Raw genomic sequence first — 27549 nt, 5'->3', positions numbered from 1 at the left:
CAGAAACCACTGGAAAGGGAATAGCCACAGACATTTCCCAGACAAATGATGAGAAGGAGAGACTCTCTGGCGGAGAAAGCTTCCTCTCAGGTGAAGGAGTGGGATCAGAAGGAAGACCACAAGACTCCTCGGAAGAGAAATATCTGGGATCTTCCCATTCATCCCAGGAGGCATCCTCCTCGGTATCGGACAAGAGTTCTCGAACTGCAGTCCGAAACCGGGCCCGTCTCGACGCCGAGGCACAGTGTCCTTGATAGCGATGCTGAGAAGTCGACCCCCTTGCCGGCGGCGATGAAGCTCCCTCCATCGATATCGACGAGGAATTGACCTGGGTGGCAGCCGACACTGCAGGCGGCACCGGCATCGAGAACCTCGCCACGGGTATAGAGCCAGCTGCCACTTCCACCGACGGTGCGGAAGGCGCAAGCACCTCCGGCACCGGAGCAGACTGGTGCAGCAAGCCCTCCAGGAGACCTGGAAGCAGGGCTCGGATAGGCTCGTCCAGAGTCGCCGTCGAGAAAGGCTGCGGGGTCGGTATGGGAGCCGGTGTCAGAACCTGTTGAGGCTGAGGAGGCGGTACCGGGCTGCCCGAAGACCGACGCGTCGGTACCTGCTGAATAGAGGGTGAGTGACCCTCTTGGCGCCGATGCTTCATGAGTGCCGAATCTCTCGACGCCCCGGAGCTCCCAGTACCATGCTTGGAAGGAGACCGATGACGGTGCTTCTTCGACTTCGCGCGATGCATGTCATCCAGACTACTCAGTACCGACGAGGAGGACGTGGAATCCACATGTCTCCTCCGAGTCGGGTCCGAGACTGGTCAGTCCCATGGGGCCTGCACAGCAGGACGCTTCGAGACAGGTGGAGACCCACTCGACACCTCACTGCTCCCAGTGTGTGTTGGTCTCCGAACAGCCATTACCTGCGCTCCTGAAGTCGAATCAATCTCCGGTGCCGATATCGACGCCGCCGACCTCGATATCGATGTTGACGCCAAGGAACCAGTCGAAGCTCCAAAAAGAAAGTTTTGAAAAGCTTTTCTTGACGCCTGTGTCTGCTTTTTCAAGCTAAGACACAACTTACAAGCGTCTGGGCGATGGTCGGGCCCAAGGCACTGAAGACACCACGAGTGGGGGGTCAATGCCCGAGATAGACCGGCTGCACCGAGTACACTTCTTGAAGCCACTGGGAGTCCTCGATGACATCGATGGAAAAATAGTGGCGGTGAAGTCAAAATCTGCGATTGTGCCTAAAAGAGGAGCACAAAAAAAGGGAAAAACCGTACGCACGGCTAAAAAGACCACGACAAAACCAAAAGGAAACTTAAAGGGCAAAGAAAAACTAAGACATATAGGGAACTTCTTTTTATTTTTTAAAAACTTGGTTAGGAACAAAGTAAAACACACAGAAAAAGAAAAGAAAACCCAGGAGGGTTCAGACGGCAAGACTCTTCTCCCGGGCCTGAGAGAGAGACCGCAAAACACAGCCACTCTGTCGCGGAAAGAGAAAAAACTGAGCGGGAATGCTCACGCGGTGAGTGGGAAGGCGGCTGCGCACGTGCGGTGCGCGCGATTCGCGCCAGAAGGCTCTTGCAAAACTCTTTTTTATTTTGCTGAGGGAAAATTTCCGGTACCTGGGCTGCCGTGGACGTCGACACAAGTGTGAGAACAAGCAGCCTGCTTGTCCTCGGAGAACAGGATATACTCTATTCAGGAATGACAGAGATGGTCAAAAAGGTGGAGGAGTAGCTTTATTTGTGAAAAACAATATTAAATGCAGAGGACCTGGGGAAATGAAGAAGCAATATGCACTGTTTTAGAAAGAGAAGATGGAACATTTATTCATATGGGTGTTGTCTACAGACCTCCAACATAAACAGAGAAGTTGTTCAAAGATGTGGTCAGAAATATCCAAAAGTTGGGAATGAAAGGGGAGGTGCTGTTGCTGGGGGATTTCAACCTGCTGGATGAGGATTGGAAGGTCCCATTTGTGGAATCAAAATAGAGGTAGACAGATTGTGGATGCTTTTCAAAGTGCACTGCTGAGACAAATGGTGATGGAGCCCACGAGGGGAGGGGCAACAAATGGAAATAGTGTGCCCAACGTCAGGGCGGGTGCCCACCTAGCCAATACTGATCATTACACTGAACGGTTTGATGCAATGGCGTCTCTAGGGGGGGGGGGGGCGGTGGCGCGCGCGCCTGCCCTCCGTTGTTCGATGCTTCTTCTCTGCCCCGGAACAGGTTACTTCCTGTTCCAGGGCAGAGAAGCATCATCGAACGGAGGAAAGGCGCACGCAGCACCCCTCCCCCCCCCCCCCGGCGGCGGCGTGCAACCGGCGGAAGGGGGGTTCCTTCGCGGGGGTGTCCTTTCACCTGGGGGGGGTCTGCGTGGCATCGGGGGGGGGGCGCTGCACCCGGGGGGGGGGGCCACATCGGCGATCCGCCCCGGGTGCCAGCCCCCCTAGGAACGCCACTGGTTTGATGTAAGGGCTAAAGCGAAATGCAGACAAACAAAGCTCAAAATCCTGGATTTTAATCATGCTGACTTTGTTAAAATGGGGGAGTACCTGAAGAAAGAGCTGATGGGATGGAAGGACATAGGAATGATGGAAGATATGTGGTTGAAACTAAAAGGAGCTATAAAATCAGCAACAGATGTTTATATAAGGAAAGTAAGCAAGAACAAGAGAAAAAGGAAACCGATATGGTTCACCAAACAAGTCGCTGACAAAATAATGGCAAAAGAGGTGGCATTCATAAAATACAAAAAAACGTAAGAAGAGAAGCACAGAAGAGATTATGGAATAAAACTGAAAGAAGTGATGAGAGAAATACAGCTGGAAAAGGCTAAATCATAAACAGGGCCGACAAGACTTTTTCAGGTATATTAGAGAATGGAGGAAGGCTAGAAATAGAATTGTGAGACTGAAAGATGCTATGAATTTCTATGTTAAGAGTGATGAGAAAAAAGACAGATGTGCTTAACAAATATTTCTGCTCTGTCTTCACCAAAGAAAATCCCAGAGTATGATCTCAGTTGGCTGAAGTTGATATTGCACCATTTACGGAAGAAAGAACAACTAGAAAAACTGAAAGTGGTCAAAACCATGGGCTGGATGGGATCCATCCCAGAATCCTAAGGGAGTTCAGAGAGGTTCTGGCGGGTCCTCTTAAAGATTTGTTTAATGAATCCTTGGAGACAGGACAGGATCTGAGGGATTGGAGAAAAACGAATGTGGTCCCTCTCCACAAAACTGGAGACAAGAGAAGTGGAAAATTATAGGCCAGTAAGCCTTACTTCGGTGGTTGGAAAGGTAATGAAGGCACTGCTCAAGGAACGGATAGTGAGTTTCCTAGAATCCAATGGGTTACAAGATCCAAGGCAACAGGGTTTCAAAGGAAAATCATGCCAAATGAATCTGATTGATTCCTTTGACTGGATGACCAGAGAACTGGATAGTGGACGATGTAGCCCACTTGGATTTCAGCAAGGCCTTTGACATGGTCTCTTATAGGAGGCTCATAAATAAACTCAGCGGGCTAAAGTTAAGACATAAAGTGGTGAACTGGATTGGGAACTGGTTGACAGACAGATGGCAGAGGGTGATGGTAAATGGAGTCTACTTAGAGGATAGAAATGTAAGTAGTGGAATGCCTCAGGGGTCGATACTGGGGCTGATTCTATTCAACATATTTGTAAGTGACAATGCTGAACGGTTAGAAAGAAAAGTTTACCTTTTTGTAGATGACACCAAGATTTGCAACACAGTGGACTCCCTGAAGGGAGTGGACAACATGAGAGGAGATCTACAAAAATTAGAAGAATGGTTGAGTGTTTGGCAGTTAAAATTTAATGTAAAGAAACACAAAGTGATGCACTTGGGGTGTAAAACTCCAAAAGCACAGCATGTGCTAGGGAGTGAGAGACTGACATGCATGGATCAGGAAAGAGACCTTGGAATGATAGTCTGAGGATCTCAAGGTGATGAAACAATGTGACAAGGAGGTGGCTGTTGACTGAAGAATGCTAGGCTGCATAGAGACAGGCATAACCAGCAGAAGAAAAGAAGTGTTGATGTCCCTGTACATGTAATTTGTGAGGCTCCACTTGGAGTACTGTGTCCAGTTTAGGCAGCTATATCTTTTCAAGGACATAAAAAAAGACTTGAAGCAGTTCAGAGGAAGATAACAAAAATGGTACAGGATTTGTGCCATAAGACGTATAAGAAGAAACTGAAGGATTTGAATATGCATACCCTAGAGAAAAAGAGAGAAAGAGGTAATATGACACAGACATTTAAGTACTTGAAAGGTATTAATATTCCAACAAACCTCTTCCAGAGACATAGGGGAAGTAGGACATGAATGGAGGTTGCAGGCAGATAGACTTAGGAGAAACGTCAGGAAATACGTTTTCACAGAGAGGGTAGTGGATGCCTGGAATGCCCTTCCAGGAGAGGCGGTAGTCTAAAATGGTGAGTGAATTCAAAAATGCATGGGATAAACACTGGGGATGCCTAAACAGAAAGAGAATGGAAACGTAACATGGCTGTTGAGGTGTCACCTTGGGTAAGAGTACTAGCAACTGAGGCCGATGCCTGACAGACTTCTACGGTTTGTGTCCCGTAAATGCAAAAGAATGAAAGAAGATTAGCCAAATCCTGCAAGGGTGAACTGAGGATGATGCCAGACAGACTACTATGGTAATCTTTTCTGTGATTCTCTTGTTGAGCTCTTCTGCATTTCTTGAATGTAGCCTCTTTTACTCTTATTTTTTATGTCCACTTGTTTGGAGAACTATACAGGTTCCCTGTTTCTCTCGTTTTTGTTTACTTTCTTTGTTTAAAAATCTGTTGCCATATTTATAGCAGCTTTCACCTTGGACCAGTACCCTTCCACTTTTCCTGTGCCTATCCAGGTACTTCAGGTACTCCTCTGTTTTACCAAAATCAGCAGGTCTGAAATCCAGTACTTTGAGTTTTGTGTGTCTGCACGGTCCATCGTCTGCCCAACCAGATAAACTCATATGTGCTACTTTTTGTGTATACCCTACTTTGATTTGTACCTGTCCTCTTCAGGGCACAGACCGTATAAGTCTGCCGAGCACTATCCCCGCCTCCCAACCACCAACCCCGCCTCCCACCATCAGCTCTGGCACCGACCGTATAACTTTGCCCAGCACTGTCCCTGCCTCCCAACCACCAGTCCCGCCTCCCACCACCGGCTCTGGCACAGACCGTATAAGTCTGCCCAGCACTATCCCAAACTATATTGTGTGATGATCGCTATTGCCTAAGTGGGCACCTACCCACATTTGTGAACACTGGATCCACCCCTTCCCTTGTGGGTTCCACCACCATTTGTCTGAGCAAAGTACTTTGGAAGGCATCAGCGATCTCTCTGCTTCTTTCTGATTCTGCTGATAGGACGTTCCAATCCACATCAGGCAAGTTGAAATCTCCTAGCAACATCACCTCCCCTTTCATTCCAAGCTTATGTATATCTTCAATCAAATCCTTGTCCAGCTTCTCCATTTGTGCTGGAGGTCTGTAGATGTAACTACAACAAAAGCCCAGTGCCGTAGCTACAGGTGAGCCTGGGTGGGCAGAGGCCCACCCATTCTTGGCTCAGGCCCACCCTGTCTGGCCTCCAAAACAGTTCAGCAGCAGCTGCCTCACTCCCCTCTCTCCCTCTCCTCCACCCGTGGACTGGCATTTGCCCCCCACCCCCACCCACACCTTGGCAACACTCCCCTTTCTTGTTCTAACTTGGCACCTTTACCAGTAGCAACAGCGATGCAGTCTGTTGCCTGCGCCAAACTCAGTCTTCCCTTTACCACTTCCTGTTTCCTCTCTGGCACGATGCGGCAGAGGGAAGTCTACAGGGCTGGTGCAGGCAGTGGATGTACATCACTACTGTTGCTGCTGTCGAAAGTACTAAGGTATGGGGGTTGTTTCAGAGAAAGAGGTATTGCTAGGCTGCAGGGGGGAATTAGAGAAGTGCTGGATCTGGGGACAGAGGAGAGGGAGATAGATGCAGGACAAAAGGGGGGGACTTTAGAAGGCCTTCCCATCCAAACTCTGGGCCCACCCAAAATGACAGGTCTGGCTACGCCCCTCTCAGTGTCACAACTTGCAAAAAATTACACACACACACACACACATATATATATATATATATATATATATATATATATATATATACATATATATATATATAATATTTTTTGAGTACCCTCAGATATAACCCACTATTCAATGCAGACAGTAAAGCTGCTAATCAGTGGTATAGCACTTCTTTCATCGGGTTAGTCTTAAAGTTTTTTTGGGAGGGTATTTTTTGTGCAATTCACACACCATCACCCAAGTGCTAAAAATATCATTTAACCACCTTGCAATAATAAATATCGTGAAACACTGTGTACTTAACTCAAAGTTGCCTTGCTGAAAGTAGCTACGGACTGAAATTCACAATGACTAGGAGTGTACAGCATTTCTTGATACGTTTATCTACAAATGCAATGGAAAACTTTATACTACAGTTTATCATAAATATACCATAAAATATACCATAAAACAAACTAAAAGACTACACTACAAAACAATGATTGGACCAAACTACAATGACACACACAAACTCTTCTACCTTGTAAATAATTTGCTAGACACCACACCAGTTACAAACAACAGCAAAGATACACCAGGGGTCGACGACCTCGCGAAACACTTCAAGAAGAAAATTATACAATTACGAATGAAAATTCCCACCAGCCCTATTGAATATGCCACACTCCTAAACTGTCTAGACCCAGAAGACGGAATACACCCAGCAGACAGGATCTGGACCGAATTTGAACCACTGTCAGAGGACCTCATCTCTAAAACGCTCAAAAGATTCGCTAAATTCCATTGCAAACTAGATATCTGCCCAAACAACCTCATGAAAGTAGCTCCTCAACAATTCATAACAGACCTAACGAACCACGTGAATTTCATGCTACAAAACGGACTTTTCCCAAAGGAAAAATTCTATTCACCCCAATACCCAAAGACACAAAGAAAAATGCAAGCGAAATAACTAACTACAGACCAGTAGCATCTATACCACTAATAACCAAAATAACCGAAGGAATGGTAACCAAACAACTCACAAATTATCTCAACAAGTTCTCAATACTGCATGATGCCCAATCAGGATTCCGGTCAAATCACAGCTCAGAAACAATACTAATTACCCTAATGACCAAATTCAAACAAATGATTGCTACCGGCACCAATATACTCCTCTTACAATTTGACATGTCAAGTGCCTTTGATATGGTTGACCACGGAATCCTATTACACATACTTGAATATTTTGGCATTGGAGGCAATGTCCTAAACTGGTTCAAGGGGTTCTTAACCTCACGCTCATATCAGGTCACATCAAATTCAACTACGTCTGCTGCATGTACACCTGAGTATGGAGTACCGCAGGGATCCCCCCTCTCGCCAACTATCTTCAACCTAATGATGATCCCCTTGGCAAAACTTCTATCAAATCACAACCTTAACCCTTACATATATGCAGATGATGTAACGATATATATTCTTTTCAAACAGGACATTAATGAAATCTCCAACGAAATCAACCAAAGTCTATACATCATGAATACCTGGGCAGATGCATTCCGACTAAAACTGAACGCAGAAAAAACTCAATGCCTCATGCTTACCTCCCAATACAACACGAATAAATTTACCGCTATCAACACACCTAAACTAAATCTGCCAATCTCTGAAACTTTAAAAATCCTTGGAGTCACTATTGACCGCCACTTAACACTAGAGACACACACGAATAACACAACCAAAAAGATGTTCTACTCCATGTGGAAACTGAAAAGAATAAGACCATTCTTTCCAAGATCCGTCTTACGCAGCCTAGTGCAATCACTCGTACTCAACCACCTGGACTATTGCAACTCACTATACGCAGGCTGCAAAGAACAAATACTGAGGAAACTTCAAACAGCCCAGAACACAGCAGCCAGACTCATTTTCGGAAAACCAAAATACGAAAGCGCAAAACCCTTGCGTGAGAAACTACATTGGCTCCCACTCAAGGAACGTATCACCTTCAAGGTATGCACCTAAGTCCACAAAATCATCCACGGTGAAGCCCCTGCATACATGTCTGACTCAATAGACCTGCCACCCAGAAACGCTAAAAGATCATCCAGAACTTCCTCAATCTCCACTTCCCTAATTGCAAAGGCATAAAATACAAAGTACTGCATGCATCAACCTTCTCCTATATGAGCACGCAATTCTGGAATACACTAGCATGCAAACTGAAAATGATCTACGAATTGACCGACTTCCGAAAACAACTGAAGACTCATCTCTTTGAGAAAATTTATTCCAAGGATCAAAACAAATGAAGTCCATACACACTAATAGAAATGCATCAATACACTCCCTTCTGAATTTCTTTTACCCCGTATTTTTACCTCACTTCAAACTCCACCCACAGATAAAATGTTATAACCTATGTTCTCTTGATATTGTTCTATCGCCTTATCTTTTCCCCATTGTAACATGGTTTCTACGCCCTAACGATTTTTGACTTGACTTTGTCTTCCCATAACTCCTCACAATGTAACCCATAATCGTACTGTAACACACTGTATTTCCATCATTCACAATGTATTGTAAGCCACACTGAGTCCTCAAATAGGTGGGAAAAAGTGGGATACAAATGCAATAAAATAAATAAATAAATAAATAAATAAATAAATAAACCGACTGATCGGAATACTCTGCTACAGTTTAACAGCCATCATCCACATAGATTGAAGTGGTCACTGCCCATTGGACAATTTTTAAGACTTCGTAGAATATGTGCCACAGATGCAGCCTTCAAATAACAAGCAATGGAATTATCGAATAAATTAAGAGCCCACGGATATCCAGATCAATGTATCAGACAAGCATTTACACGGGCATGGTACGCCCAACGACCTCTTCTATTAGCAGATAAACCTAAGGAACATATGAATAAGATGATTTGCGTTTTAGGATTCTCTACTATGGCCCCTCGTGTGGCACAAATTATATACAGACATTGGCAGGTTTTGACCTTTCACTCATCTTTCTCTGAGCAACCATGTATTGCCTATACTCGAGGGTGTAATCTCAGGGATCATCTAGTACATGGCACAAGATAACCACAGTGGGGTAGAGGGTCTGCACCAGCCATGTGGAGACTGCCAATTTTGTAGTCAGACAACTACTATGCAACAGTGGACCCATAATCAAACACAGCAGACTTTCAAATTGAAGTATAGGACTACATGTACATCATCGTTTGTTGTTTACATCATTGCATGCCCTTGTCATCTATATTATGTGGGACGCACGATAAGACATATGAAAATTCGCCTAACTGAACATAAAAGTAGATTGGGAACTAAAACCATCACGGCACCTATAGTTATGCATTGTGAGCAATTCCATCATAAATTTTCTGAGTTACAATGGTTCATTATTGATCACGTTCTTCAGTCATTCAAAGGTGCAAATCGGGCAGCAGCGCTAGCCTGCCGTGAACAATGGTGGATCTTTACTCTAAGAACTGTCAGTCCAGGAGGTCTCAATGAGAACATTGAGTGGAATACTATCATTTAATTGTTTATACAATATATATATACTTACCATTCTGGTTTGGAAATCATTCTGTGGTTCATGTTCATATGTACTATATAAAGTTTGTTGTTGCAGTGACGTCACGATGAAGATATTTCTGGCTCTAACTTTGATTGAGGCGCCTATATAAGTTACTTCTACACATTATATATGGTCTCACAGAGTTTCCAAAGGACTCAAATGAAGAGAGAACATGGCCTTAACCCTTATCCCTGATGAAAGTGTTTGAAACCCGCAGAGTCAGGCGGTTTCAGGGGAAGGCGTCTGCTGGACACTTTCAGTCCGTATCTACTTTCAGCGAGGCAACTTTGAGTTAAGTACACAGTGTTTCACGATATTTATTATTGCAAGGTGGTTAAATGACATTTATAGCACTTGGGTGATGGTGTGTGAATTACACAAAAAATACCCTCCCAAAAAAACTTTAAGAGTAACCCGATGAAAGAAGTGCTATACCACTGATTAGCAGCTTTACTGTCTGCATTGAATAGTGGGTTATATCTGAGGGTACTCAAAACATATTTTATATATATATATATATATATATATATATATATATATATATATATATGTCATTTTTTGCAAGTTGTGACACTGAGAGACAATTAATATATATTTCTGGTGGCTACAGTCCTGGTTTTTGTTGTAGTTACATTTTATGTTACCAGAGACAAGGATATTGTTGATTTCGTATTCTGTTGGAGGTAGATAACACCCATGTAGATACAGGTTCCAATTTCTCTTTCCAGGGCGATCCATATTGCTTCTTCTTCTCCCCAGGTACCCTGCATTTCAACCGCTCTGATACTGTTTTTACATACAGTGCGCCCCTCCTCCACCTCTTTGGTCCTCGCTATCCTTCCTAAAAAGATTATTTATTTATTTTATTAACTGCCTAGACCTAAGCGGTTTTACAATTTTTTTTTCAGGTACTAGTATTGTCCCTAATGGGCTCACAATCTAGTATTATATTGTACCTGGGGTAGTGGAGGGCTAAGTGACCTGCCCAGGGTCACACAGAACTGCGGCGGGAATTGAATGTGGTTCCCCAGGTCTGCAACCTGCTGCGCTAACCATTAGGCCACTCCTCCAACTCGGTATGGTTCTATCCTATTCATAGGAATCATTCAACCATGTCTCTGTAATAGCAACAATAACAATCTGCCCCCAACATCAGGGCTTGCAAATCTTGAACCTTTTTACTTAGACTGTGAACATTTGTGCTTATTGCTTTCCTTGTGTTCTTAAGTGAGTTGGTTAGGTGGTTTTCTATATTGACATTACCTTTCCCACTGTTGTCATGTTTTTGTAGGGGGTGACTTTCTGAATTCCCTTGTTTCCTTTTGTCAACCCCACCCTCTAGTTTAAATGTGTAGAAGCATACTGTTTGAATTTCTCCCCAAGGATCCTTTTTCCTGTCACAGAAAGATGTAGCCCATCATTATAGTACAGTACACCTTTCCACATACTGCTCCATCCTCCTTCGTATCTAAAATCTCATTCTTTACACCAGGCTTCAAGGCACTTATTGAACTCCTCTGTTTTACATAGTCTTCCTCTCCTTTTCCGAATATAAGAATAACTTCAGAAAAAGCTAAGTCAGAACAAATGGCTAAAGATGAATGGTATGCATACTTTTTTGCAGCTGTTTATATCTTCTGTAGCTTTCTTTTCATGTTGGTATAAGTGCTGAACCCCTGTACTTGTGCCCCCTAATTCTATAAACCTGTGCATCCATTTTTGCACTTAGCATGCCAAATTGTACACACAGGTTTAGAATGCTGCCAGTTATGTGTGTAACTTAATTGTTAAATTAGGCACTAATTGGTGTTATAATTGGCTATAATTGGAGTTAACTGGTGCTAACTGGCAGGGCCGGTCTTAGCAAGTGCGGGGCCCTGTGCAGACCAATTTGATGGAGCGCCACCCCAGCTCCGCCCCCACCCTAGCTCCAGGACCATCCCTCCAAGCTCCAGCTCCCCCTCCCTCCGAGCTCCAGGGCTCCTCCCTCCTTCCCAGCTCCATGTCCCCCCTCCTTCCCAGCTCCAAGTCCTCCCTCCCTGCCAGCTCCAAGGCCTGCCTCCTTCCCTGCTAGCTCCAAGGCCTCCCTCACTCCCTGCCTGCCAGCTCCAAGGCCTCCCTGCCAGCTCCAAGGCCTCTCTCCCTCCCTCCCTGCCAGCTCCAAGGCCCCCCCCTCCCAGCTCCAAGGCTCCCCACCTTCCGAGGCCTCCCTCTGAATTTTAAAAGTTACCTCGTCGGGTTACAGGCAGCGGCAGGAGTGAAAAGCGTGCGAGCTGCTCGGCACTTCAGGAGCCTTCCTTTCCCTCTCTCAGCTCTGGTCCTGCCCTCGTGGAAACAGGAAATAAGGGCAGAACCAGAGCTGAGAAAGGGAAAGGAAGGCTCCTGAAGCGCCGAGCAGCTTGTACGCTTTTCACTCCTGTCGCTGCCTGTAACCCGACGAGGTAACTTTTAAAATTCAGAGGGAGGGGGACTGGAACTCGGGCAGTCGGGGGCGGAGGCGCGCCGCGCGGGGCCCCCTTGAGCGTGAGGCCCTATGCAGTCGCCTCACCCTAAGACCAGCCCTGCTAACTGGCACTAACTTACAGTTATGCATGTAACTGCCCTTAGTCAGTACTCTATAACCTTAGTGTGTAAGTCTTCAGCATACATCTCCTTAGGGGAGTCTGGATGTGGGAGAGGAAAGGGCATATCAGGGGCATGCCAAGCACTTATGCACTAAGGTTATAGAATACTGTCAGTTACACATGTAATTGCCATTATAGAATTCACATTTAGCACACACACTTTAGGCAACCCAAAGGGATATGGTTTGTCTGTGGGGCTTACCAGAGGTTGATGAACACTTTGCCAGTCCAGTCACAGAATCGAAGTACTCTTGTCCAAGGTAAGTTTTCATGGAAGTTTCTTTAGGTATCTCAACCAGGTACTTGGTGGTGTCTTTGAACAAAAGGTCTGGGGTGGTGGAATCAAACATCTGGAACAAATCTTTTTTCATTCCATCACGTCCATACAGAGACTGGAAGGGACCAAAACATGGCTAAATATAGCTGTTTACCTAACTCCTGAATTATATATATTGTATGCTTTTGACAAAGTGGACTCCTTATCCTTAGAAGCTCATTTCTCAATAAATGGCTTACTTCTAAAGAAGCACCAGCCTCTTTGTTTGTTTTTGGACACAGTACTGTATTATGGGACCATGGCTTTAAATAGTATAGAAAATCACACCAATAGAAATTCACTCAATAGTTTGATGTGCTAAAGATTCTCAAATTCTAATTAATACCCTATTCAAATGGTCTTAAATACTCTTCAACTGTCAACAAATATTATTACATATCAAATAAACATATTGTCATGATTCTCTAAAACATTAACCCCCCGACCCCCTTTACAAAGCAGCGAGGCATTGCCGACAAAGACCATTCAAAGTGAATGGGCTGTGTTGGCAGTACCATAACGTGGCTTTGTAAACAGGGCCTAAATAAGTTCCTTTCATACTACACATGTGTTGGTGTCTTTTGGTAGCAGACACCATAGTGGAAGCAATGCAAGTCCAACTCAGTGTGGCCTCCTGATGACGCTTCAGCAAAACATGGCCAATGTTGAGATTGAGTGAGACTGTGTAATTGTGGAATAGTAATGGACATTTTGCATGGAATCATCAGCAATCTTAGTGGAGTTTTTAGTGGAGGAAAGATTTTCAAGTATCAGAATCTCAAGAACTAAATACCATCATTTGAGTAGTAGGATCGCGCTAGAAGGAACCTTTACTAATTGTGTGATGCAAGGAATTATATCTGGAGATCCTTTTTAGGCATTTGCATAAAATAGGAGTTAGAAGCAATGGAAGAAATCTTGAGACATTTTGTGCTTGTTAACTCCGTATGGAAGGACTTTGTAACATCTGAATTTTGAGAGAGATATACAGATTCCAGCAAAGGACATTTAAGAGATAAGTGATTTTATATATTTTTGATTGTGGATATGGGGAGAGATGTGGTATGTATACAAATTGTGTTTATATAAGTGTTTATGATATGTATAAGATTATTATGAGTTAATAAAATAAAGTTTATCTCATTAATTAGAATTTTAAATTCTAACTTTGAATCTCCCAAATGTCAAAACGATGGAGAAAAAAAAGATCTCAATAAAATATGATCATTACAGCAGCAATCAGTATACAATGGTTAGAGCTCTTTTAATTATAAGTCATAAAAAACTCCACTCATAAATAACTAAATGAGAGAACTCAGTAGTGTACCAATAATACATATGAAAATTTCTTCTGTGTCCAACTCAAAAATATCTTCCATATATGCACTATTGCAATAATCTTTCAAAACATTTATGACTTAACTTATTCATATTGTCAAATACCAGTCTCAACTTCTTAATGCCAAAGTTCCAGAAAGGGGTATACCCTGTTTTACTGCAGCTGCATCAGGGGATTTAATGAGACCTCTCCTCTTCACGCGAGGAAGATGTGGGGGAGATACCCATAAACTGTAATGAAGAGTCCAGTGATACTTTATGGCAATACTAGTAAAAAAGGCCCATTTCTGACACAAATGAAACGGGCGCTAGCAAGGTTTTCCACGGAGTGTGTATGTTTGAGAGAGTGTATGTGACAGTGACTGTGTGTGAGAGAGAGAGTGAATGTGTGAGTGTGTGTGTGTGAGAGTGAGTCTGGGTGCGAGTGTGACTGTGAGAATGAGAGTGTGTGCAAGTGCGTATGTGAGACACAGTGTGCAAGGGAGAGAGTGTGTGTGAGCCACAGGCTCTCTGTGAGACTGAGTGTATGAGACCAAGAGAGTGTGTGAGTGACTGTGTGACACATAGAGAGTGAATGTGATACAGTGTGAGACATAGAGTGTGTGAGAGTGAGAGTGTGTGAGAGAGTGTGTGTGTGACAGAGATACCGCCCCCCCCCCCCTCTATCTCTCTGGTGTCTGAGCGTTACGGTGCAGGACGCTGAGCTCTGGCTGTGCTTCAAGGAACTGACCAATCCTATTTAATAGACTGCACCTCCAACATTCTGAAGCCGAGAAACCTTGTGTGGTTGGTCACTTCTGCTTGTGACGAACCCGGAAGTAAGTGATGTCAATTCAGGAGATGGACACAGAGAGAAGGAATGCCTATCTCAGCCACTTCACTTTTAGAACGTTGGGAAAGTGAGGCTTCATTAGAATGTTGGAGGTGCGTTTTATATAGAGAGATAAACTTGTTCTTTTTTTTTTTTAATTTGTAAAAAAGGTTTTTATTGAAAATTGAAGAATCCCTGTACACAAGGAACTATTACACCTAAAGCATTAAGCATATATATCAACACAAACATATCGTCATAGCTCCCCTTCTATATCATTAAAGCTTGACAATAAAATGAAGATACATACCTGTAGCAGGTATTCTCCGAGGACAGCAGGCTGGACATCACACATCATCACACACGGGTTGTCGTCTGCGACGGCCCAGGAGACCGGAAGTCAAAACAAAAACTTTCAAAAGTTCAAGAAGCGGCGTGGCGCGCATGCGCGAGTGACTTCCCGCCCGTGACGCCCGCACGCTTCCCTCAGTTATATGAAAAGCAAACGAGAAGAAGAACAACTCCAGAGGGGAGGAGGGTGGGTTGTGATGATGTCCAGCCTGCTGTCCTCGGAGAATACCTGCTACAGGTATGTATCTTCATTTTCTCTGAGGACAAGCAGGCTGGACATCATCATGCATGGGGTATCCCTAGCACCCAGGCTCACTCAAAACAATGAACATAGGTCAATTGGGCCTTGCAACGGCGAGGACATAACTGAGATGGACCTGAAAATAAACATAACTAAGTGAGAGTGCAGCCTGGAACAGAACAGAAAAGGGCCTAGGAGGGTGGAGTTGGATTCTAAACCCCGAACAGATTCTGAAGCACCGACTGTCGCGTCGGGTATCCTGCTGAAGGCAGTAGTGAGATGTGAATGTGTGGACTGAAGACTACATTGCAGCCTTGCAAATTTCTTCAATGGAGGCTGACTTTAAGTGAGCCACTAACGCCGCCATGGCTCTAACATTGTGAGCCGTGACATGGCCCTCCAAAGTCAGCCCAGCTTGGGCATAAGTGAAGGAAATGCAATCTGCTAGCCTATTGGAGATGGTGCGTTTTCCGATGGCAACTCCCATCCTGTTGGGATCAAGAGAAACAAACAGCTGGGCGGACTGTCGTTAGGGCTTTGTCCACTCCATGTAAAAGGCCAATGCTCTCTTACAGTCAACTTGTCCTCACCAGGGCGGGTATGTGGACGGGGAAAAAAATGTTGGCAAGACAATTGACTGGTTCAGATGGAACTCCAACACCACCTTCGGCAAGAACTTAGGATGAGTGCGGAGGACTACTCTGTTATGATGAAATTTAATATAAGGAGCATGAACTACCAGGGCTTGGAGCTCACTGACTCTACAAGCTGAAGTAACAGCCACCAAGAAAATGACTTTCCAGGTCAAGTACTTCAGATGGCAGGAATTCAGTGGCTCAAAAGGAGGTTTCATCAGCTGGGTGAGAACGACATTGAGATCCCATGACACTGGTGGAGGTTTGACAGGGGGCTTTGACTAAAGCAAACCTCTCATGAAGCGAACAACTAAGGGCTGCCAGAGATAGGCTGACCTTCTACATGTTGATGATAAGCACTGGTTGCACTAAGATGAACTCTTACTGAGTTAGTCTTAAGACCAGACTCGGATAAGTGTAGAAGGTATTCAAGCAGGGTCCGTGTAGGACAAGAAAAAGGATCTAGGGCCTTGCTGTCACACCAGACGGCAAACCTCCTCTATTTAAAAGAATAACTCTTTTTCGTGGCATCTTTCCTGGAAGCAAGCAAGACTCGGGAGACACCCTCTGAAAGGCCTAAAGAGGCAACTTCTAGGTTCTCAACATCCAGGCCTTGAGAGCCAGAGACTGGAGGTTGGGATGTAGAAGCGACCCCTCGTTCTGGGTGATGAGGGTCGGAAAACAGTCCAATCTCCATGGTTCTTCGGAGGACAAGTCCAGAAGAAGAGGAAACCAGATCTGACGGGGCCAAAAAGGTGCTATCAGAATCATGGTTTCAGCAGAGTCTTCCCTACTAAAGGTATTGGAGGATAAGCATACAGAAGGCCTGTCACCCAATGTAGGAGAAAGGCATCTGATGCTAGCCTGTCGTGGGCCTGAAGCCTGGAACAGAATTGAGGGACCTTGTGATTGGTCTGAGTGGCAAACAGATCCACCAAGGGGGTGCCCCACACTTGGAAGATCTTGCGGACAACATCCATGTTCAGTGACCACTCGTGAGGTTGCATTATCCAACTCAACCTGTCGGCCAGACTGTTGTTTACGCCTGCCAGATACGTGGCTTGGAGAAACATGCCGTGCTGAAGTGCCCAAAGCCACATCCGGACGGCTTCCTGACACAGAGGGCGAGATCCAGTGCCCCCCTGCTTGTTGGTGTAATACATCGCAACCTGATTGTCTGTCTGAATTAGGATAATATGATTGGACAGCTGGTCTCTGAAAGCCTTTAGAGCATTCCAGATCGCTCGTAATTCCAGGAGGTTGATCTGAAGACCTGTTTCCTGAAAAGACCAAACTCTTTGAGCATGAAGCCCATCTACATGAGCTCCCCACCCCAGGAGGGATGCATCCGTCGTCAGCACTTTTTGTGGCTGAGGAATTTGGAATGGACGTCCCAAGGTCAGATTGGAGTGAATGGTCCACCACTGTAGGTAATTGCAAAAATCGGTGGAAAGATGGATGACATCCTTTAGATCCCCTGTAGCCTGACACCACTGGAAAACTAGGGTCCATTGAGCTGATCTCATATGTAGACATGCCATGGGAGTAACATGAACTGTGGAGGTCATGTGGCCCAGAAGCCTCAACATCTGCCGAGCTGTGATCTGTTGAGATGAGGACACTAAGGCCAGAAGATTGTCCGCCCTTGCCTGGGGAAGATAAGCTTGAGACATCCGTGTGTTCAACAGAGCTCCTATGAATTCCAACTTCTGTACTGGAATCAGGTGGGACTTGGGATAATTTATGACAAACCCCAGCAGCTCGAGCAGTTGAATAGTAATCTGCATGGATCGTAGCACTCCTGCCTCCGAGGTGCTCTTCACCAGCCAATCGTCGAGATAAGGGAACACACGCACTCCCAGAGTGTGTAGCGATGCTGCGACAACTGCAAAGCACTTTGTAAAGACCCTGGGTACAGATGCTAGACCAATGGGTAGTACACAGTACTGAAAGTGCTGAGTTCCCAGTCGAAATCGGAGCACCAAGATGTGAGTATAGGCGTCCTTTAAGTCCAGAGAGCATAGCCAATCGTTTTCCTGAATCATGGGAAGAAGGGTGCCCAGGGAAAGCATCCTGAACTTTTCTCGGACTAGGAATTTGTTTAGGGCCCTTAGGTCTAGGATGGGACGCATCCCCCTGTTTTCTTTTGCACAAGGAAGTACCTGGAATAGAATCCCAGCCCTTCTTCCCCTGGTGGTACGGGTTCGACTGTATTGGCCTTTAGAAGGGCGGAGAGTTCCTCTGCAAGTACCTGCTTGTGCTGGGAGCTGAAGGATTGAGCTCCTGGTGGACAATTTGGAGGTTTGGATACCAGATTGAGAGCGTATCCTAACTGGACTATTTGAAGAACCCACCTGTCGGAGGTTATAAGAGGCCACCTTTGGTGAAAAATTATCAACCTCCCCCCAACAGGTAGATCATCGGCAAGGATACTTTTACCGTGGCTATGCTGCTCTGGAGCCAGTCAAAAGCCCATCCCTTGCTTTTGCTGGGGAGCCGGAGGGGGCTTAGGCGCACTCTGCTGACGAGAGCGAGCCTGCTGGGAGCGAGCTTGAACAGGCTGTCGAGAGGTAGGAGTGTACCTATGCCTATTATAGGAATAGGGAGCACTCCTCCTCCCTCCAAAAAACCTCCTAGTGGAGGAGATAGGAGCAGAAGGCGTCCGGCGGGAGAGAGAATCCATTGCATCATGATGCTTCTTGAGGGTAACGACCATATCCTTATCCTCAACCTTCTCTCCAAAAAGATTATCCCCCCCCCCCCCCCCCGGCAAGGAGAATCCGCAATTCACTGCTGGGTCTTCTGATCCAGGTCTGAGACACGCAGCCATGAGAGTCTGCGCATCGCGATACCCTGAGCAGCTACTCGGGATGCGGCATCAAAAGTGTCATAAGCTCCCCTGGCCAGGAATTTGCAACACGCCTTCTGCTGCCTAACCACCTTGTGAAAAGGTTCAGCAAGGTCCGGAGGGAGAGCTTCAACTAAACTGGACAGTTGCCTCACCGAGTTCCGTAAGTGAATGCTCGTGTATACCTGGTATGTTTCGATCTTGGCGGCGAGCATTCTAGCCTGATACGTATGCCTCCCAAAAGAATCCAAGGGGCGCCGAGGCATAGTCTCTAGTACTCTTGGCTCTTCTGAGAGCAGAGTCCACCACCATAGAATCGTGAGGAAGTTGGGCCTTCACCATCAGAGGCTCACCATGGACTCTGTACTGGGACTCGGACTTCTTTTTGACAACTGCATTAGAGAGAGGGCAAGACCAATTCCGCATCATCGCTTCCCTGAGCGTATTGTGCAGGGGGGCCGTTGCAACCTCTGCAGGTGGAGAAGGATAATCCAGGACCTCGAGCATCTCAGCCCTGGGCTCATCCACAACCTCCATGGGAAATAGAATGTCCTTAGACATTTCCCACACAAAAGATGAAAAAGTAAGATTCTCAGGTGGAGACTGTCTGACTTCAATAGGTGGAGTAGGATCAGAAGGAAGCCCACAGGAGTCTTCCTCCGAAAAATACCTGGGGTCTTCCTCCTCTCCCCATGAACGCTCCTCTTCGGTATCGGACAAAAGCTCTTGAAGAGCAGCCTGAACCTGAGCCTGTCTCGACTTCGAGGATTGACGTCCTGGACTGCGGTGAAGCTTCCTCCACCGGATGGCAATCGGCTCTGGTACCGCAAGCGGTACCGACGGCAGGGACCTCCTCACAGGAGATAGGCCAGATGCCGTCTCAGCAATAGGAACGGGAGGCACAAGCGCCTCCGGTACCAAAGCAGATGGACGGAGAAGTCCTTCCAGAATTTCTGGAAGAATGGCCCGGAGACGCTCAACGAGAGCTGCCATCGAAAAAGGCTGGGGGGGCTGGTGCAGGAGGCGGTGCCAGAATCTGAGGAGGCTCGAGAGCCGGTACCAGGCTGCCGAATGACCGACGCATCGGCACCTCCTGAATGGAGGGTGAGCAGTCCTCCCGACGCCGACGCTTCTCGGGTGCCGACTCCCCGGAGCTCTCAGTACCGTGTCAGGAAGGAGATCGATGGCGATGCTTCTTAGCCTCACACCTCCTCGGGGCCGGGTCCGACTCAGGTCGGTCCCGGGGGGCCTGCATAGCAGTAGGCCTTGAGACGGGTGGAGACCCGCTCGATGCCTCGCTGCTCCCAGCTCGAAGTGGTCTCTCGGCAGCCATTACCTGGACTCTCGGTGCTGCTTCGCTCAATGTCGACGCCAATGCCGCTGACCTTGGTACCGATGTCAATGCCGACCTCGAAGGACCGGACCAATCCGGAAAAAGCCTCTCGCGCCACCTGGGTCCTCTTCTTCATTAACTTACAGAGCTTACAAGCAGCTGGAAGATGATTGGGCCCGAGGCACTGGAGACACCACGCGTGAGGGTCGGTACACAAGATGGTCCGGTTGCAGCGAGTACTGTGTTTGAAGCCGCTGGGAGTCCTCGATGACATGGGCAGGAAAATAGCGTCCGGAAACTCAAACGACTCAATTGTGCCAGATAAAAAAAAAACACAAAAAAGGGGAAAAAAGACGCGGCCGAGCGGCCTAAGGACGGCCGCAACGAAAAAGAAAGGAAACTTGAACAAAATGAGAAAAAACTAAAAAATTAAGGAAAAGAATTCTTTTTCTTTTTTTAATTTCGAAGAACTAAAGTAAAAATAAGTTGAAAAGGGGCGAGATAAACACAGAAAAAACACAATCTCCTGGGCAAAAGACAAGGAGCAGAAAAAAAACACTACCCCTTCGCAGCGCAGAGAAAAAGAAACTGAGGGAAGTGCGTGGGCGTTGTCCCCAGGTGGCTGCTTCTATAACTTTTGAAAGTTTTTGTTTTGACTTCCGGTCTCCTGGGCCGTTGCGGACGACGACCCATGTGTGATGATGTCCAGCCTGTTGTCCTCGGAGAAAGCGAATGATACATACCTGTAGCAGGTGTTCTCCGAGGACAGCAGGCTGATTGTTCTCACGACTGGGTTGACGTCCACGGCAGCCCCCACCAACCGGAACAAAACTTTGCGGGCGGTCCCGCACGCAGGGCACGCCCACCGCGCATGCGCGGCCGTCTTCCCGCCTGTGCGCGACCGTTCCCGCTCAGTTGAATGACAAGCAAAAAATGAGTAAAAACACAACTCCAAAGGGGAGGAGGGAGGGTAGGTGAGAACAATCAGCCTGCTGTCCTCGGAGAACACCTGCTACAGGTATGTATCTTCATTTTATTGTTAAGCTTTAATGATATAGAAGGGGAGCTATGACGATATGTTTGTGTTGATATATACAGTGGGGGAAATAAGTATTTGATCCCTTGCTGATTTTGTAAGTTTGCCCACTGACAAAGACATGAGCAGCCCATAATTGAAGGGTAGGTTATTGGTAACAGTGAGAGATAGCACATCACAAATTAAATCCGGAAAATCACATTGTGGAAAGTATATGAATTTATTTGCATTCTGCAGAGGGAAATAAGTATTTAATCCCTCTGGCAAACAAGACCTAATACTTGGTGGCAAAACCCTTGTTGGCAAGCACAGCGGTCAGACGTCTTCTGTAGTTGATGATGAGGTTTGCACACATGTCAGGAGGAATTTTGGTCCACTCCTCTTTGCAGATCATCTCTAAATCATTAAGAGTTCTGGGCTGTCGCTTGGCAACTCGCAGCTTCAGCTCCCTCCATAAGTTTTCAATGGGATTAAGGTCTGGTGACTGGCTAGGCCACTCCATGACCCTAATGTGCTTCTTCCTGAGCCACTCCTTTGTTGCCTTGGCTGTATGTTTTGGGTCATTGTCGTGCTGGAAGACCCAGCCACGACCCATTTTTAAGGCCCTGGCGGAGGGAAGGAGGTTGTCACTCAGAATTGTACGGTACATGGCCCCATCCATTCTCCCATTGATGCGGTGAAGTAGTCCTGTGCCCTTAGCAGAGAAACACCCCCAAAACATAACATTTCCACCTCCATGCTTGACAGTGGGGACGGTGTTCTTTGGGTCATAGGCAGCATTTCTCTTCCTCCAAACACGGCGAGTTGAGTTCATGCCAAAGAGCTCAATTTTTGTCTCATCTGACCACAGCACCTTCTCCCAATCACTCTCGGCATCATCCAGGTGTTCACTGGCAAACTTCAGACGGGCCGTCACATGTGCCTTCCGGAGCAGGGGGACCTTGCGGGCACTGCAGGATTGCAATCCGTTATGTCGTAATGTGTTACCAATGGTTTTCGTGGTGACAGTGGTCCCAGCTGCCTTGAGATCATTGACAAGTTCCCCCCTTGTAGTTGTAGGCTGATTTCTAACCTTCCTCATGATCAAGGATACCCCACGAGGTGAGATTTTGCGTGGAGCCCCAGATCTTTGTCGATTGACAGTCATTTTGTACTTCTTCCATTTTCTTACTATGGCACCAACAGTTGTCTCCTTCTCGCCCAGCGTCTTACTGATGGTTTTGTAGCCCATTCCAGCCTTGTGCAGGTGTATGATCTTGTCCCTGACATCCTTAGACAGCTCCTTGCTCTTGGCCATTTTGTAGAGGTTAGAGTCTGACTGATTCACTGAGTCTGTGGACAGGTGTCTTTCATACAGGTGACCATTGCCGACAGCTGTCTGTCATGCAGGTAACGAGTTGATTTGGAGCATCTACCTGGTCTGTAGGGGCCAGATCTCTTACTGGTTGGTGGGGGATCAAATACTTATTTCCCTCTGCAGAATGCAAATAAATTCATATACTTTCCACAATGTGATTTTCCGGATTTAATTTGTGATGTGCTATCTCTCACTGTTACCAATAACCTACCCTTCAATTATGGGCTGCTCATGTCTTTGTCAGTGGGCAAACTTACAAAATCAGCAAGGGATCAAATACTTATTTCCCCCACTGTATGCTTAATGCTTTAGGTGTAATAGTTCCTTGTGTACAGGGATTCTTCAATTTTCAATAAAAACCTTTTACAAATTAAAAAAAAAAACCAAGTTTATATTGCCATAAAGTATCACTGGACTCTTCATTACAGTTAATGGGTATCTCCCCCTCATCTTCCTCGCGTGAAGAGGAGAGGTGTTGTTTTGACTTTCGGTTTCCTGGGCTGTCGCGGACGACGACCCATGCGTGATGATGTGTGATGATGTCCAGCCTGCTTGTCCTCGAAGAATTACAGGAACGCCTACTATTACAACAATACATACTGGGACCCCCATTTTTTTGTTTTGTTTTTTAAAGATTTTAGAAAAGTAATATAGACAATTTACCCCCCCTCCTCTGCCTAATATTTCCCCAAATGCCCTCTTCTCTCCTCTCTGACCCCAACCCCCTCCCTCCCCCCTAAAACTGACAATGATTCAGGAAGGGCTCCCAGATTGCTTTCCACTTGACCTCGGTATGACTTTGCACTACCCGAAGTCTCTCCATATCACATAGGAACCATAGCTTGTTTAACCAGCGCACCAACGAAGGAGTATTGGGTGATTTCCAACAAGCAGCAAGCACTACTCTTGATGCCACCATTGCCTGCCTGGTTAACAAAGCCTGAGACTTAGTAAGACCAGGTGGCTTTTTGGCAAAAGGAAAAAATTCTGGAGACCACTTAACAGGCCTTTGAAACCAATATTGCAATCTATGCTGTATAGCTTTCCAGTATGCCCGAATTTTATAACATGACCTCCAAATATGGCCCATTGTACCCCTCTGTCCACATCCACGCCAGCACAATGGAGATGTTCCAGGAAATGTGGTGCAACCTAATTGGAGTTAAACACCACCGGTAAAGTACTTTAACTATATTCTCATGATAGGGAACAGACTTTGAGATCTTACACCAATCTTATCACTTGACTGATTAACCTCTTTGCTATTAGTGAACAAGCACTATCACTTTTATCCCTATGTCGAATATGGTCTCTCCATAGTCGATGACTTAATGTATGTTATAATCCAATTATCACTCAGGAACCTGCATGCAATACCATAATGTATTCTTCTTTACCATGTATGTACGCACATGGTATATATATAGACCACAAACTGTTCCATGTATGTTATGTTCCATCTATGTTACTATGTATGTACACACCTTAATGCAACACCATTTGTAATTCTGTTACCTGGAAATGGCAACCGCCATTACAGCAAATGTAAGCCACATTGAGCCTGCAAATTGGTGGGAAAATGTGGGATACAAATGCTACAAATAAAAATAAATAAAAATAAATTGTTCTCAAAAAAGGACCAATCCCCGTCCCCAATAGTCACCCCCAATTCCTTATGCCACAGCTCTCTATGGGTACAATTAGGTTTCAACTTTCCCCATTGAAATGAGTATAAACAAGTAATACTTACTTTCCGTAAACCCCATTAGTTTTGCGTTTAACATAAACTGTATATTCTTCTTACGACTTTGTAATTATTTATATTGTTACCATGTAAGCCGCATTGAGCCTGCCATGTGTGGGAAAGCGCGGGGTATAAATGTAATAAATAAATAAGACCTTTGGTACTTTTAGAATCTTCACAAAGATCTTCCATAAACGTATCTTCCCTCAATATATAAGCCTGAATCTCTCTATAACTAAGAAAATGTCTCAACTGTCCATAGGCAAACAACTAATTTGGTAAAACAGCGTAACTTTCTTTCAAGGTATCAAAGGAAAGCAAACTGCCCTCCTCATATAACTGACCCCATGTTACCAAACCCAAAGACCTCCAACGCATGAAAAGGTCCAGCCAAGACACCTGGCAGAAAGAGAGGATTATTCGCAATCGGTGAAAACCTAGAGGACACTGCTTCGTGCTGTGAAGGGGTGGAGCAGATGGAAGTGGAAGGGGAAGGAGTGAGGAGGCTCAAGAGCAAAAGGAGACAGAACAGAGCCTTGCCTTTACTACTTCCCCAGAGAGAGAGAAGTGAAAGGTTAGTGCCTCCTGAAAAATGGAGGAGAGAAAAAGACTACACTACCCAGCAGCCCCGGTGCAAGCCCTGGTATAGAGATTACCTTCCCCAGCAGGTCACAGGGGAGAACTCTGACAAGGCAAGGGAGGGGCCCCTGGAGGGTAATCAGGTGAACGAGGAACAGCTGAAAAGTGGGTGGGACGAGGAACCCATGGAATGGCAAGAGGCGGAGGAGAGGGGGAGAGAGGAGAACCCAGAGGAGCCAATGGACCTCACAGCCTGGGCTCATTCCTTAGGAAAAAAGCAGAAAAAGCAGGTGAACTCGTGGCATGGCAGCTGGGTTGCAAGGGGAAAGAGAAAGGGTCATGAGGGAAGAGGGTCAGTGTATTGAGAGTGACCCAAGAAAGGGTGGGATCTTTTTGTTCTCCCCAAAGCGAGTTCAGGCTGTTATGAACTGTGTGTTAAAGGTGCTGTTTGAAGAGGGATTATTGACTCCCCCTGTGTGAACTGTTCACAGCGGGAGGAAGCTGGTTGTGGGAAAGTGTTTGCTCAACCCTGAAGTGGTTTATTAGGAACTGTTTATTGGGACTGTTTGCCAAAGCACCAGGAGGAAACCGGGAGCAGTTTCTTTCTTTTTCTTGTGTTTTTTTTTCTTCACGGACATTCTTCCCCTTGTCAAAGGGGAGGGGGGAGAAGGAGAGCACGGGGCTGTAGACTGCTTAAGGTGGAACAAACTGAGTTCTGGAAACAGTGGAGTGGAGTTGGGTTTACCCCTGTTGTGCTAGTGCCCTGAGAGGAGAAACAAAGGGGATTGTGTTTTGGATGCCTGCTTTATTTTTGTGTTGAAACTGCTGGACTGTGAATCCCAGAAGGAAAATAAAGAGACTTGCTGATTTTCTTTTGAGTTTGATTTCTGCAAGCCCTGCCTTGTGGACTACAGTGGGCTAGGAGGTTGGGACAAGGCAGAGGCAAGATCCCGTGGACCCCGGAGAGAGGGGCGGATCTTTCACAGTGCCTATCGAACAATCCATCCCAGTAAAAGAAAGTGGAGAGGATCGAAGGACACAAACCGATAGCCAGCCCCCTAGCTTTAAGGGGAATCCACATCAAGGCTCAAAGTTGGCAAGATTCCACCTCAGCCTGCTCCAGTTGTACCCACAACTTATGGGGATGAGCCTGGTACTACTCAAATGCCGCCCAATCCTGAGCCGCCTTATAATACCACATAACATTAGGGACCCCCAAACCCCCCTTCTTCCGAGCCTGATAAAGTAATGACCGAGGCAGGCGTGGGCACTTATTCGCCCAAACAAAATGAACCAGTTTATCCTGCATACCTGCCAGAAAACCCCTGGAAACCCGAATTAGGAGAATCTGGAACAAATACAGCAAGCGCAGTAACACATTCATCTTGAGAGCCACGATTCTACCCAGCCAGGACAGATCTGTAGTTTCCCACCGCTCGAAATCTCTATAAATAGCGTTTAAAAGGGGTGGGTAATTAGCCGTGAACAACTCTGTGGAATGAGGGGTTATAGTAACCCCCAGATAAGCTATACCTCCCTTTACCCATTTAAAGGAGAAAGACTCCTTAAGTGACTCCAGAACCGGACCCGATAGCCCAACAGCAAGAGCCTCTGACTTACTAACATTCAATTTGAAACCTGAAACTGCTGAGTATTGCGTTAAGACTTTCATCAAATTTGGAAATGAAATCAAAGGTTTAGTTAAAGAAAGAAGTACATCATCGGCAAACAATGCCAGCTTATAGTCCCTTCTTTCCAGCTGAATACCTGATATGTTTACGTCTGACCGGATGTACATGGCCAAAGGTTCCATAACCAGTGCAAATAAGAGCGGCGATAAAGGGCAGCCTTGTCTAGTTCCACGAGACAGAGAAAACATCTGGGAATTACCTCCATTAACCCTAACACAAGCCCTAGGTAACGTATACAAAGCCTGGATCCATCTAATAAAACCAGGACCAAATCCAAAACGCTCTAACACCTGGAACATAAAAGGCCAATGAACTCTGTCAAAGGCCTTCTCGGCATTCAGCCCCAGAAGACACACAGGGAGATTCCATTTCTTAGCAATATGAAGCAAGTTAACCATCCTGCGAACATTGTCCATTGCTTGCCAATTGGGAATAAAGCCCGTCTGGTCTGGATGAATCAAATCCGGCATAACTTTTGCCAGCCTATTAGCCAACACTTTCACTAGAATTTTTATATCAGAGTTCAATATGGAGATAGGCCGATAGGAGGCACATTCTGTCCTATCATTGCCAGGTTTGGGTATTACTGCTATCCAAGCTTCCATCATAGAAGCAGGGAATTCATCCCCCACTAAAATCTCCTTAATAATATCTGTCAATATAGGAGCCAATTCCCCCCTACAAGCCTTGTAAAATTCATTAGGTAGTCCATCCAGACCAGGTGACATGCCCGCTGGGAGAGCCTGAATCACTTTTACAACTTCCTCCACTGAAACCCTCCCATCCAATGGCTCACACTGCCCCTCTGTAAGTGTAGAAAATGTGCAGGGCAAAAAGAATTCCTGATTCCCCTCTGATCCAGTCCCAGAAGAGTAAAGCGATTGATAATACGACTGAAATTGCTCCCTTATCTTCTGTGAATTAGTGACCAACCCT

The 27549-nt window shown here is 45.9% G+C and overlaps 1 protein-coding gene across 4 annotated transcripts in view; it reads right to left on the bottom strand.

Moving 5' to 3' along the window:
- Nucleotides 1-27549, bottom strand: part of TF (transferrin) — a 642048-nt gene that overhangs the window by 34133 nt on the left and 580366 nt on the right. For 2 of the 4 annotated variants that reach the window (XM_030215724.1, XM_030215725.1), the window contains one exon: nucleotides 12536-12725. The exons of 1 other annotated variant lie outside the window; for it this stretch is intronic. In XM_030215724.1, coding sequence (XP_030071584.1) covers nucleotides 12536-12725 — 190 coding nt within the window. Of the gene's footprint in view, nucleotides 1-12535; nucleotides 12726-27549 lie in introns of those variants that run through there. One more of the 4 variants, XM_030215728.1, reaches the window with a different exon arrangement.

Source organism: Microcaecilia unicolor, chromosome 10 (assembly GCF_901765095.1).
Source record: "Microcaecilia unicolor chromosome 10, aMicUni1.1, whole genome shotgun sequence".
Classification (NCBI taxonomy): Eukaryota; Metazoa; Chordata; class Amphibia; order Gymnophiona; family Siphonopidae; genus Microcaecilia; species Microcaecilia unicolor.
The sequence above is the reverse complement of the archived record's forward strand: the minus strand, read 5'-3'. Positions and strand labels throughout refer to the sequence as shown.